This window comes from Etheostoma spectabile, chromosome 8 (assembly GCF_008692095.1).
Source record: "Etheostoma spectabile isolate EspeVRDwgs_2016 chromosome 8, UIUC_Espe_1.0, whole genome shotgun sequence".
In the NCBI taxonomy this organism is placed as follows: domain Eukaryota; kingdom Metazoa; phylum Chordata; class Actinopteri; order Perciformes; family Percidae; genus Etheostoma; species Etheostoma spectabile.
Window position 1 is genome coordinate 8996387 of NC_045740.1, and position 14340 is coordinate 9010726.

General features: G+C 40.0%; 1 protein-coding gene across 1 annotated transcript; it reads right to left on the reverse strand.

Annotated features, from left to right (window-relative positions):
• Positions 1–901: 901 nt before the first annotated feature.
• On the reverse strand, positions 902–12597 carry rgma (repulsive guidance molecule BMP co-receptor a). Its single transcript, XM_032524470.1, has 4 exons — positions 12584–12597; positions 8491–8606; positions 6102–6619; positions 902–3833 (listed from the first exon to the last, which is right to left on the reverse strand). Exons 1-4 carry the CDS (start codon positions 12595–12597, stop codon positions 3129–3131), a joined length of 1353 nt encoding a protein of 450 aa, XP_032380361.1. The 3' UTR covers positions 902–3128.
• Between the last annotated feature and the right edge of the window lie 1743 nt (positions 12598–14340).

The following is a 14340-nucleotide window of genomic DNA, read 5'->3' on the forward strand; positions in this document are numbered from 1 at the left end:
AGGACTTAAATAATATCTTCCTGATTTCATCATCACGCGGTCTCTACTGCAAAGACAGGCAATAGGTTTTCAGGACTGGAATGTATGAGTCAAAATTATAAATCATTTAATTATGATCCTATTCATACAATTAAGAGTGGTATAATGTTAAACAATTCAAACTTTATTATAAAAAAATGCAATCATATTAGTTGAGTTGTGAAATACAATCATTATGGTGAGTTTAAAGGAAGATAAATAAAACATCAAAATTAGAAGTAAATTTGTTATTTCTAAATATTTAAAGTCACCAGAAAACGAATTATGGACATTTTCATTTTTACGTCACCCTCTGAGTTTTCAGTTACAGAAAAACTGTCACTGAAAGAAGAGCTGTCACTGAAAATGGTCACTATATTTTTTAACTCATTTAATATGTTAAGTAATATCTCAAATACCATATTAATATCAACATAATTGTTAGGTAACTCTCATATATAAGCTTTCCTCTTTTATGCCAAAATTTACTGATGCATAATCTTAGATGCGTCTTAATCATGACAAGGGGTACAGGAAGTGGACATGTTTGGAGGTCTGCTATTGGCTGAGTCAGAGCTTGAGCTAGGCATTTGTGGGTTGACATGACTGTAGTCCCATAATTGTCTGCACTGAAAACGCACACTTACAACATTTCTAAAGTCAAGTTTTAGCTTTTAAGTTTTACATTTTAAAAAGACTTTGTAGATTTTTTTTACTCACAAGTTAAAATCAGTCTTGAGGTTTCTTACCAGAAACATCTGCTCACGTTCACTACTGCATCTTTACAGCAGGGGGCAGTCAAACACTGCAGGTGTATGTATGTAATGGTGAATTTCAAAACCTGCTCTCACAGCAACAGCAACTGAGACAAGAGGGCACCTCATTAACAAGACATTTTCTTTTATTCAATAAATAATTTACATTATAAACAGCTGGCATGTGGCACCACATTTGCTTTACATACAAACAGTTTGATCTTTCTGGCATTTCCCATTCAGCTATTTTTTAAAAATCTTTTCTACCATTAAAAGTCTGACATAGAATTTCAAACAAAAAAAATAAGAGCTAACTGTAAAAGAAAGCATAAAGTGCTTTAAATTCAAAAACATGAACACCCCAGAACATGTTCCTGCATATAAAGTGATGACAACCAGGATTTTATCACTTTCTCCACTTCAACAATAGGGGAGTATACTTTATATATAGTAAAGAATATTTTGTTCTGTGGTGTTCATATTTTTGCAACAATCCCTTTTCAAATAAAAAAGGTTCACATTCACCAAAACATCTGATGTACAAAAACAGGAGTGATAAATTTAAAACACAACTGGTAATATACAAATTGTAACTCACAAAACATATGTACAATCTCACATTTCACTTGTAGAACCATATACTGCAAAACTCACAACACAAATTACATCTATTAACACAAGATTCAACATTACAATCATTTGTTTGTATGATTATTTGTAGTCAAACTGCACCAATACATGTTCCAAATAGCAGTAGTAAGGTCTGCCGAATACTTCAGTGTAAAGGATATATGACCGTTAAAACTGAGTCCGAGTAGCAACTGTGTCTACAAGGGATAACTTACACATTATCAGATACTGCAGTTTAGAGCCAAAGATCAAAAAAGCAAAGGTGAGACTGCTAAAACAGAAACTAATGCAGCTTTAACAATGTGTTACTGTACTGCAAATTCACCCACAAACACAAATTATATACAGTTAAGAACCCCCCTAATGTGAATTGTTTAAGACTGAATGATGGAAATTCAGTTGTGAGGGAAATGTTGGCACAAGGGCTTGTTCTTTGGCAATGACTTAAGCCATGAAATCACGTCTACAGACATATGCTTGTCATTTACGCACAAAGCCACAGTCAGGTCAGCACACTGGTAGTCTATAACATGCTAAACTGACTAGTGGTGATGTCTTTACAGCTAGTACTAACAGTAACTACACCACTGAGACTTGAAATTGAGAATTAAATTCACAAAATGTTATCAAAGAGGTGTCTTAGTTTGATTGGCTAAACTACTGTCTGTAAACGAGTGCCCATAACGTTCTTTTGCTTTTCTTGTTAGCTACATTCACATTACAGATGTAAAACACAAAACACTATCTGATCAACAATGGAGTGAAAGGCTGTATGACACTGAAAATGAAAAGACTTTTTTTTTATCAGTTCCCTTTTGGGATTTGTTACTTGGCTTTTAGAGGCCATTTTGACAGACTATGGAGCACCTCGTCTTTTCTATTTCTGACATTTTGGGTGCAACAGAAAGACATGGGAAAGATTTCTCCCACTGGAGGTTCATTATCTCAATTTTGGACTCCGGCACCCACAAACACACAAAATCAACCACAGATTCTGAATTCTGCACACATATTGTACTAACAAACACACACACACACACACACACACACACACACACACACACACACACACACACACACACACACACACACACACACACACACACACACACACACAAACCTAACAATATGACCCATTAATCTCCACAGCAGACAACTGGAGACGCTGCTCTGACATCCTTTTGGCTGAGTGCTTCCTCCAAAAGGCTCAGGCTTTTCCAAAGCTGGAAACTAATCAAACATAGAGCTGCTTCTGGCCTTAGGTTAACAAAAGCCCCTGTCAGGTCCTCTCGCTTTGCCACATGAACCACGGAGAGCTTCACTGGCTTGGCACCAATGAGTGGATCAAGGGAGGGAGGATCAGCAAACTCTTCTTTCTGCAAAAGATCATCTTGTCCGGCTTCCCATAGGCATGCAGGCCCGGTGAGAATGTGGGATTTAATCCCAGGTGGATATCCTGAGCTCTGGTATAGCTGGGCTCTCTCACCGCTGCTCTCATCAAAGACTAGTCCTATGAAGCAGCTAAATAGACACGTGATGATTGGTGGGAGCACGGGGACCTCGTCTTGTCATTAGACTGAAGTCAAGACATGACAATACTAAAATGAGACTCAGGGCTGGGATGTCACAGAACCAGAGCCAAAAAGAGGATTCGATGTACGACACAGCAATGGTACTCTAAAACTCACCGACAGATACACCACGAGGATACTGTTGTAAACGGGACTATAGATGAACTGTGCAACACTCAATCCACAATAAGACAGCAAGGACATTGAGGAAGAGGAGTGAATGAAAATCTTTGACCCTCTGTGCTGCATTATTAATAAAAGCATCCTTTTCAAAGATGTGATGTCTGTTACTGTTTGAGTGGAGCACTTTTACATCCTCAAAGGCGTAGTAGGCTGCCATGGTGAAGTTTATGTCTCCAGAGGAGAGGAGATCAAACACGCAGGACTGAAAGTACAGGTCCTCCACTGGGAGCCGCTCTTTGCACTTGACCTTAGCGGACTGGTAGGTAAAGCCATGTGCCGCGGTGCTGCTCCTCGTCCTGCTTGCGATCTGGGCCTCCGCTGCTCGAGCTTTGAAGTTCCTGAAGTCGATGCGCTGGTTGGCTGGACAGCCGTGAAGACACAGGTACAAGTCCTGGTTATCACCTTCTTCCACAGAGTTGACAACTTCCTCAGGCATCCGCACAGCAAAGGTCAGGTAGCGTCCTACCTGCCGGACCACTATGGTTGTTCCAATGTACCTGGCCTGAATCTCCACATGCTGCCCAGGAACCTTCTCCACCACGCGCAGTGTGTTCGCTCCGTGCCGATCCCCTCCGTTCTTGGAGCCATCTGCAAATGCAGCTGGCAGCTCATCTGTCTCTGCGTGGTACATCTTCTGATCCACACATTCCTGGAAATTCTTAAAGATGATTGTCAACTGCAGGAGGACAGAAAAAGAAAGAAAGAAATGCAATTTACATTTAGCATAAATGATCATATGTGCCTTTAAGATTCTCACAAATGCAAGTCTGCAGTCATCAGTTGCTGGGTTTTTCAGAATCCTAGTGGACTGCAGTAAATGTAAACATCAGATTTAGAAAGGAAAGTGCTTCTACTTTTGCATTAAGAGCAAGTTTGTGCAATAGGTGCCATCTACCCCACCATCCCACTTAAGTGTCATATTTCAGCACTGCCTCAATATGGGGGAGGCCAAGGTAAACGCCCTCAAAAAACATGAGTCTCGGCCATGTAAAAATCAGGCCTCAGTTTGCAGACACAAAGACGATCCATTCATAGTGCTGAAAAACCTGCCTGTGAACCCCAGAACTATGCTCCAGGGAGTGGCGTTGGGCCAGGACAGAGCGATATACTCTGTAGCTAATTAAGTGAGACTGGTGGTCAGGACTCTGCAAGCTTGGTTTCATCAGGACACCAATAAGCCATTGTCAAAGCAGCGATACCAGGACAGGATAGGGACTCCGATGTCTGCTTGATTGGGAAAGAGGACGGGGGGAGGGGGGGTCTACGGAATACTCTACTAGCTTGAATATCCATCTGCTGCACCAGTTCTGTCTCAATTCCCCTAAACCTTGGCTATCCATTCCCACTTACATTAACTTCTGTTTTTTTCACTGGCTCATTCCTAAAGCATTTAATGAAAACAAACAAAAGAAAAATGCCTCTATTATCCCTCCATCAAAATGAAGATGGAAATAACCAGACAGTTTTATTTGCTGTAGCAAGAGCAATCCACCAACAACGAGTTCTGCTAATGCAGATATTTTACCAGAGGGGCCTTGTTTGCACAGGTGGCATTGGCTGCTGCCTTGCTTTCTCTTTGTCCAGAATCAAGATCTTTAAAAAAGCTGTCTCATTTGCTTCCAAGAATAGCAATACAAAAAATGCCATTACTTTAAAAGCTAAAAAAAACCCACAAATGTTTAATAGAGTATCATTAAGAAACCTTGATTGCAGAAAATTGTACTTTCAATGAATGTAATTAAGAACAAAGTCCTTTTATGCCTTAGTCTAAATACTTCAGTTATAATACGCCGCAAAGTGGCTGAGATCCACAATCATTGCTGTCAAAACTTTGCCAAATCTGGACCAAACGTTTGCCAACTACAAATACTCCTACCTCTTTGTTTTTGACCTCAAGTTCTACTGAAAATCATTTCAGACACAGCCATCCAATGTACCATTAAACAAAATCACTATAAGTAGGATTGCACTGCTGATGAAGCTATGAAAGAAAATATCTCATAACACAGACAAAATACCTACAGTTATGTACAGACACAACATTTCTTAACTTAATGTGCTCAGTGTGAGCTACAGAATAAGTAGGACAAACATCAGCCTGAGCTGTCTACTGTTAAAAGTGAAAATGGAGCCTTGTGTTAACATTTGACGCAGCACTGCTGTTCTAATGCTAACATATCATTTATAAAGCTTATCAAGATCTTTGCTTTTGAGCTGGGGTTGGCTTCATTATCTGTCATTATGGACCTCATCCAAACACTAACCAGAGTCCACAGTTTGACAGAGAAGCAGCCCTACAACAGCTCGCACAAACAAACCACACGAAAGAAGAGACCCACACAAACAAAAAATACCAACCACATGTTTTGTACAAAAAATTCACAAAAACAACAAATATGATACATCAATACAGCAAGGTGCAAGTAAAGATTATCTTGATCATAGATGCATTTGTTCATTTTAAAATAAAAGAAAACAGAAAAGAATACACATTTGAGATGCTGGTACAGCAAATGTTTTGGCATTTTTGCCTTATAAATTACTGTAACGATTAGTTGATTATCACAATAGCTGCTGAATGATTTTCTGTTGATGGTAGAGCTGAAACGACTAGTCAGTTGATGATTAATTAGTCAAGCAAAAATGCCCAAAATGTCCTAGTTCAAGGTTCTCAAATGTGAGAATTTGCTGCCTTTCTTTGTCCTATGTGATAATAAACTCAATAAAAATTTTGGACTGTTGGTAGATTTTGAAGATCTCCCCATGGAAATTGTGATAGACAATTTTTCTTAATAATTGGATAAAATAAACAGCAAATGAGTCTATAAATGTAAATAATTGTTAGATACAGCCCTAGTTGACTGACTGTTGATCAATAGTTATTGTTTCTGACCTAAGTAGACTATATTGACAAGCACAAAGGGTGAACAGAAAGGAGCCCCACCTTGCTCGTGGCGGTGGCCAGAGACCCTGGCACCACCGGAGTGTTGGTCACCTGGACAGACAGGTATTTGTTGTGGATGAGCGGCCAGGCTCCTTCCACCTTACACGTCTGAAACTCGTCCCCAAATGTTCTGAGGTGTGGGTCTCCAAAGAAGCCACAGTGAGTGTAGTTGGGCGGCGCTGTGTTGCGTGGAAGACTGCGCTCATATTGGCACACTTCCGGGCCGTCGGAGCGCTCCTGGCTGTCAGGCAGGAGTGGCGGGGGTGGAGGAGGAAGTGGGGTGCGGGCACGTGGTTGGGATGTCGGCCCCTCCTTGGAGCAGTTGTGTTGGGTCATTAGATCTTCTATGCCATGCTGGGCGGAGTGGTACGCCAAGTCCCCCCTGCAGGTTCGTGCGGTCCGACGTACACAGCTGTTGTACGCTCGCAGCGCTGTGCAAAACTCCTCCTCCGGTCCAGAGATCGAGGTGGAGGCCCAAAATTCAGAATTACACTTGAGGATCTTGCACTGCAGACTCACTGTCAGGGAGGATCAAGATACAGTTTGAGCAAAAGAAGAAAAACCAGAGGCCACCATGTCATTTAGAAAGATGAATGTGACACAGAAAAAGCTATAAATACACTTTGGCTGTTATGGAGAATAGTTTAAAAACACAGATTTACATTATACTAAATCTAAAGCAAGAATAATCAAGAATCTTTCAACTTATAATGAATACCCACACAACCATTGTTAGGCTGCAGAGCCAAATGTAGTCATAATATTCTTACATTCTAATTATACATATTATAATAATAATAACAAAGCAGTATTTTTTTTATGTTTTTCCACATTGTTTTGTCTAGTACCTAGTAAAATGTAGGCCCATAAAACACAATAAAAGGCTAGAGAAAAGAAATAAAAAATGGAAAACGCCATAATATATGATGAGTTTTGTTTGTACACCACATAAAATAACATCTTTTCAAATCTATATATTTTCAAAACTTGAAACTGTTTTTGCACCCAGTGGCTTCTGGTTTATGTAAAAAAAAAATGCCATTTGAGATCTTAATCTACACCTTTAGTGATAATTAACGCTGCTTGACCGTAGATTGTTGTCTCCAGCTTTATTGCCACATCCGGCCAACTCTTTACAGAAATGTTCTTCAAACATTTATCAGGATGCCATGTTGCCACACTATGTTTGACTAGTATTACCTTCCACTAATAGAGCATTCGTTTGAGTAGGGCTGTGAGAACATTCAGCCAGTGTCAAGGGGGGAAACCATATCAACACTTTGAAGTCACACTTTAAACAATATCCCTCCTCAAAGCTTCACCGCAGCTCTCTCCAACCCCCGCATCGCTCTCTATTTACCACCCATCTGATAGATGGCAATAAACCAATCTTTATCTCAACTATCAGTGCATTATCACTTTGTTGTTGACAGTAAGTGACTTAAGAGGAAAACTGATAAGGGGTTGGCAAACGTGCAAGGTGAGCTGAATGAGGTTTCCCCACTGCAAAAAGTGACCCATTGCAACCACTGCATTGTCAAATTACAAGGATAATAGGTCAATTAAAACGCAAAATTATGGGTGTCTAATCTAACGTTACACTAGCATTGGCTGCTGCAGTTCACTGGACCTTTTGAAAGACCTTAGATCGTATGGTGGAACAGGCACATTCAAACCATAATCCACCAGCATGCTCGCTAAAAAAAGGTTTCAAGGGCAACAATCAAAGAATCTCAAAATGTAATTTCTTGCATAATGACCAAACTTAAAGTTGGGTTATTACACACACACACACACACACACACATTGTCTTTGCACCTAAAGACCCAAACGTGGATAGTAAAAAGTACAATAAAACACTGACTAGTACTAGGTTACTTGAACTAGTCAAAGTGCGCTGTAATACCATAGTTGTTCACTTTCAAGCCTGTTGAAATATTTTCCAAACCTTTAACCTTTTCCAGACGTATGCACGTATAGCGCTTCGTCCTAAATCTATGTAATCTAGCTAGTAGCTAGATTTTAATCAGTTTTGTACTGAGTTTAATGGGATTCCAACGGATTCGCTATATTTGTTTTTTCTAACAATTTGCTGACTTCAGGAAAAATCGCATTTGTAATGTAGCCTTAGTAACTCGATCTACTTCAATTAGGATATTATAAAAATATCTCGGCTAATAAATAGGGACCGAATCTTGCAACGTTGGTGCAATTTGAAAAAGTAGAGTTAACGTATAGCTAGCTAATTAAAGTTAACTAGGTTACGTTATGGCTTATAAAATTCAACAACGTATCGGTGACATGCCAGAGGTTCGTCTTCTCTTTTACACGTGTACAACTTTTACTATTTACTTACTTTTGAATTTAAAAGTTAAAAGTGGCATCTTACCGGAGGGGAAGAGTGAGAGAAACACCGCGAGGACTCTGCACACGTCTAGCGCCGAGGGTCTTCCTCTTTTCCCCATAACCATCCATCCAGCTCGGGGTCGCACTTCACTCCTCTCCCTGGTCAAACCGGATTTAGGAAGGACAGAGAAGAAGAGTTAGAACTACCGAGTCCTTGTTGAGAAAACACAAGTCCATAAAGGAGGTCTGAAGTCGGTCCTTTCATCTCATCACTAACTGGTAAAACGTTTTTTTTTTTGCAAGCTTCGCTATGAGAGTTAGCTAGCTAAGTCAACGGCACTCAGTGCAGGACAAACGGCTGAAGCAGCCAGGCAATATATCTTCCTTTTAGGGAGTGTCGAGAAGGTGCAGCCTCTGTGGGCCAGCGGACACACTAAACCAATCACGGCTGCCTGTTCTGCCCTTAAACCCCCCTCTCCAAGTTTCAAATTACAACTATAATGTGCAGACTTGTTCGACGAAGACCGAGTCTTCCAGACCCACAAAGTGGTAGTCCACAACGCCATTTAAGAAAAGTTTGATTTGCGGCCATAACCTCGCTGTGGAGGGAAAATGTGAAAGGAAATCCCTTCACAGAGCATGTGTACAGAGATCAATGCAGAGGAAAGAGTAGGAGAACAACCAATCAATATAAACAGTCATCAAGTTTATTCTCAAAGAGCTGTAAAATGTCTGCTTTTACCCATCAAATCAGCACTCATAACCATGTTTAAACCTGTCATATGTAACGTTGAGCCTAGATCACTTAAAATGGTGGCTACAAGCCAAGTTAACCTCTTCAATCCCACAGACCCACTGGTTGCTAGGTCAATTTAACTCATGCATTGCAGCCAAAATCCTCATAATTTTGTTTTATATTCTAGTGGAGATCCCAAAGTTTCTAAAGATATCACATTTGTCAGGCTTAGGCTAATATTGGATACATGTGTACAAAATTATGCATAAAACATTACGAATATTCACATTTGATTAAGCAGTGGTGAGTCTTTGGTATACATGTTTCACTCACTGTAAGCATCATGTAACCTATAAACTAGATTTGGAACAAGCTGTTACAGAATACATAATCAGTAGGGGTGTAACGATAAGCCTACATCAATCTGGAAAGCTATATTGATTCAATGATCAACGATCCAACATCGTTGATGCAAATCATCATCTTTAAGTTATGCCTTTATTTTGAAATTCTCGCTTTATGTGTTTTTCTTTTCATTAAAAACAATGGTTTGTTTTTCATTTAAATGTCTAAAAGAGCTCAGTAATGAAATTGGCAAGTCAAATTTTAGTTGTTTTTTTGTGAGTTATTATTATTGTAATTGATTGTGTTAAATAGGCATATGATAATTTCATACCGATTGCACTGATCGTATCGTTGTCCAAAGAATCAATATATCGTATACGATAAAACTTTTGACATGATTAGAAACCCTAATAATTAGGGCTAAAACTAACTATTATTGTCATTGTCAAATTAATCCGCTAATTATTTTCTTGATTAGTCCTACTTATTTGTCTGTAAAACCCATCAACAGTTTCCCAAACTTGACGGATTAAAATTGGTTGATTTTTTTTCAACCAACAGTCCAAAACCTAAAGATATTTAGACTAAAGCATTAAATCCACGTTTGATGAGCAAATATTTGACACGTTTGCTCAAAAATGGCTAAAACCACAATTATCAAAATAGTTGCCAATTCATCTATTGATTAATTGCCTAATAGTTTCAGATCTATATGACAGACTGTCTGACAAACTAGGCTAGGTGATGGGGTTATGTTATAATGGGGGAACTGGATTTGAAAGGGTTATAGTGTAATATAACCTCCATTTAACCCACTTTGTGAAATAAGCCAGTAATGATATTATATAAACTCATCCTAAGGTTGTTAAATTGCTAGAGAAAACACAAAGAGAATGAGCTGTGTGTTCTGAATGACACAGCGCTGGACAGAAATAATGTACTTTTAACTAATGGCACTCGTTTCCAGTTACCTAGCATATAACAGTTAAACTTGCAAAACCAACCATGATGCCTTGATGTAGTTTAAACCACCCAACAGTACATGAAGGAATCCAACATGTACGGTTAACACATCAACAATTAGTGGCTTCCAATTGGTTATTTTTTAGCAATGTGGAGAATGTTTTGCAAGTTGCTTTAAAGGATTTGAATACATTTCCACTATCAGAAAAGCAGGCAGCAATCCCCTCCTCTAATACCACCTCCTTTGATTATCATGTACAAATGACACACTACTCCTGTCTTTTACTGCAATTCAAACCAAAATACTCCCAGAGAGATGGCTGTGCACTCAGGTTGACTGGCTATGCAGTATTTTTCCATAGTGCTGTGAACGTCTTTGTGAGTGCTGTCCCTCTCATGGATGATGGATACGTTCGTGTACAATGAGGTCTGAGCCTACACATGTTTTCAACAAGGGTGGCCCTGTGCAGACTCATTCCCAGCTCTAATATACCACGCATTCCCATCTGAAATGAATGACTGCAGCTGTAAGGTACACGCTGCTTTATGATTTGTTGTGATGGATTGTGGGATATTTTCTGGCTTTTATCAGCGAAACAATGGTTACAGAAGCAAACTCAAGAATGAAATTCAGCTATATAACTATAAGAGCTAAGATGCGGCTATATTTAAGTGTGACAGATTTATGTGTCAGTCGACCGTTGGTTAGAAAAAAAGCTCAGATCAATTGTTTCTTTATCACATCCTGAAAATAGATGGTGCCGATTGAACATTTGAAACCTGTTGCAGCGACTTTGCAGACAAAGATGCAACATGTCCGTACATTATTTACTACCAAGATGTTAATTTAGGATGTTTTGCCCCTGCTCATATAATTAGTCGGTGAATTGGTCCTGAATCCTTAGCCGATTATTTGTGTTAGAATTGTCTTTTTGAGAACAGTCATTTGTTATAAAACATTTTGGCATCACAATAGTCACAAGTCAGCTTTTTTTTCAAATGTTGAAATAATGGTAAGCTGTATCCCTAATTCTCATTTCAAAGGCTAATTTTGATCGGTTTCACTTCACCAATCAAAATGGATTGCTTTTTAATTGAATGTGTTTTACCTATGGGGTTTAACATCGCCATGTAGGGAAATGATAAACCATGTATGAATTAGGAAACATCTCCACAGAGAGATTTCTATAGAGACATCAGGCAAAGCATAAGCTCCACATTCTGTGACAGGTAAAAATGACATAATACAACCACAAAACTCCATAAATCCAGTTGGTAGCTACAATCCAATAACGTTTTATGGTGCTGCTTTAAATCTCTGATATCACCTGTCAAACATGACACAGTTTTGACATTTTTCTTGACCTAAATTTGGTGTAAGTAGGCTAATAATCGTGAACTGTTGCATCTCTTCAGTGTTCATTTTTGTGCACTAGCCTACATTTTTCCATGTATCTATCCGTCTTGACGGTGACAGCGGACTGATCCTTTTTTCCAACAGATGGCGCTTGTTGTGAGCTCTGATATGAAACCTCAAATCATGACACAAACGCACATGGCATTATGAGGACAACCAAACCTGTCATTACATGTGAGCTTTATGGACAGCTAGGTTATTGGTCTAATTGCAAGCTGTCATGCCATAGGATTTCAAATGTATTAAACGTGCAGCCAGCCGGCGCATTTGTCCTGTTGCACTGCTCTGAACAAGATCATCCTTTTTATTGCGTGTCAGATAGAAGTAGCCTCAACGGCATTTCTGATTGGGAGTAGATGTCACAAATGCTGATAATATGGCAAGCTAAATAAAATAGTGCTTCAAATTAAGCCTGTACTTTAAAAGGCACGAGTCAAATAACAGTTGTTACGCATTTGTTCTTTTGTGGATCAACCAAATTGATCAAGTTTTTAATATTGCAAAAATCCAGCTCTCCTGACTGTACATCTGGCTGAAAAATAGGCTACACATATTTTAGGGCATAGAGGTACAGTTTGAAACCCCAGCAAGCAAAGCAAAAACTGGCAAGACTCCTGCGTAAACTCAGTTTATGTAAAAATTCTAAATAAGTCTCCAACTAACAGACAAACCAACCTTGGCGGCTGCATGGGCTCTCCGCGACTTTGGGAGTCCTGCGGGAACCCGGAGGACAGCGAACAGGAGCGAGAGGAAGCAGACTCCTAAAAAATCTCCCCCTTAAAAAAAACTCGTTCTGTGTGTCACTGTAATCCGAAATCAAACGCACTCAGTAGCTTTCTGAGTGTTAAATCCGACAATCTGTGCATGGTGTCCACCGATCTGCGTCTCGGTGAAATGAAAGTGCTTTTTTTCTTTTTAGTTGGGATTCATTTAAACAGCCACTTCTCGCACCCGGGGGGACTCAGATCTCTGCAGCCATTGCTTAACTCATTTGACTATCGGTCAATCGGAAAGGAGACATTATGATAGATTAAGTCCAGTAATTGCCCTCATCCGCGCGTTGAATCCAAATTGTTGGTTATGGTCGACGCCGGGGAGAAAAAAGCCCAGAGGGCAGAGCTGCTGCTGCTGCTGCTGCTGCTGCGTACGGCCCGATCCGCTGTCTGGATGTTGTGAAATCGCTAGTTAGAAAGTGTGAGAGAGACAATGATCGGCTCTGCATGACGCCGCTGGGAACCCCAAATCTCAGCTGTGAAACCCCCCTTTTTCTTACTAGTTGTTCTCTCTTTGGGAGAGTCCTCAGACTGGAGTTAAAAACAGTGAGTGTTATTTTCTGTGAAAGCAAGTGAAACTATGTAGCCTATGCATTGCCAGCTCGTCATTTCTGAATAGTGATAGGTAGGCTACCATATTTTTGCCTTATTTCAGAATATGGACTATCTGTTCTGCAGGATTTGATAGAAGTTTCTTCACCTTTGACAACCCAAATAAAGCTGGATTGAACTGCTACTTCATTTACATACTTTACATGCTTTATTACTTTGTGGTGTTGATTTCCAACAAATAGCTCCCATTGTCAGAGCTACACCCTCGCCAGATAGCCTAACGTTTTGCAGAGCCTCATCACTGCAAATCACAGGTTGGAAAAAAGACAAATCCATAATAATCATGATTTATTGGAGGATCAGATGGACAAACACTTTTCCAGGGAGGAGAGGGGGTGGGGTATGCTCAAAGGCAGAGAGGGCTGCATGGAGGCTGCACCTGTGTTTTAGGATAGGACTGCATGCAGGAAAATACCACCACCCTCCCCCTTTTCCTCTTTAGCTTTTCAAGTCTCCACTATGTACAACCTAACTGGTTCTCTCTGCTCAAGTTTCCCTCTGATCAGGAAAATCCATCAGGGAGGGCCAAGGCTTACAGTATCCGAGTGAAGCAGCAGAATGCCAAATTCAGTGTTGTCACTGTGTCCAATCCAGCAGACATGGAGAGCTGATAGTTAAAACCCCTGGGATTTCACCTTAACACTGATGCAGTAGATGTTGTTAGCATGCAGCTACCGGACAGAGCTTTTACATTACATCATCCCTTTGTGCATCCAGCAAGAAACTGACCCCTGTAATCCACTCGTTTACTATCACAGCCCAGACCTGCCCTTTCCAGATGGCCACTGAGAGGCAACATATTTTACACTGATGTAACATAAGAACATGAAAGAGTGACACCCCAGTGTGAAAAGAATGGTGTTAGAGGTGCCGGATGCCGGCCCCATCTCAAACCCAGCTGGCGTACTCGCTGCCTTGCTGAGGTATTATGGCGAGTTAACACAGCAGGTCTGCTTTACATATCACCAGATTAATAAAACACTTTTTTTAGTGTTGCAGTTCAGTATCTGCTGCATTTTACAGAACAAATCAGTGACAGCCATGTAA

Bases quoted from the DNA above. Each gene is read 5' to 3' on its own strand.
- rgma (XM_032524470.1), bottom strand. The intron at 6,620-8,490 runs GTAAGATGCCAC...CCTCCCTGACAG, and splicing joins TCTCTCACTCTTCCCCTCCG to TGAGTCTGCAGTGCAAGATC. The intron at 3,834-6,101 runs GTGGGGCTCCTT...GTCCTCCTGCAG, and splicing joins TGGCCACCGCCACGAGCAAG to TTGACAATCATCTTTAAGAA.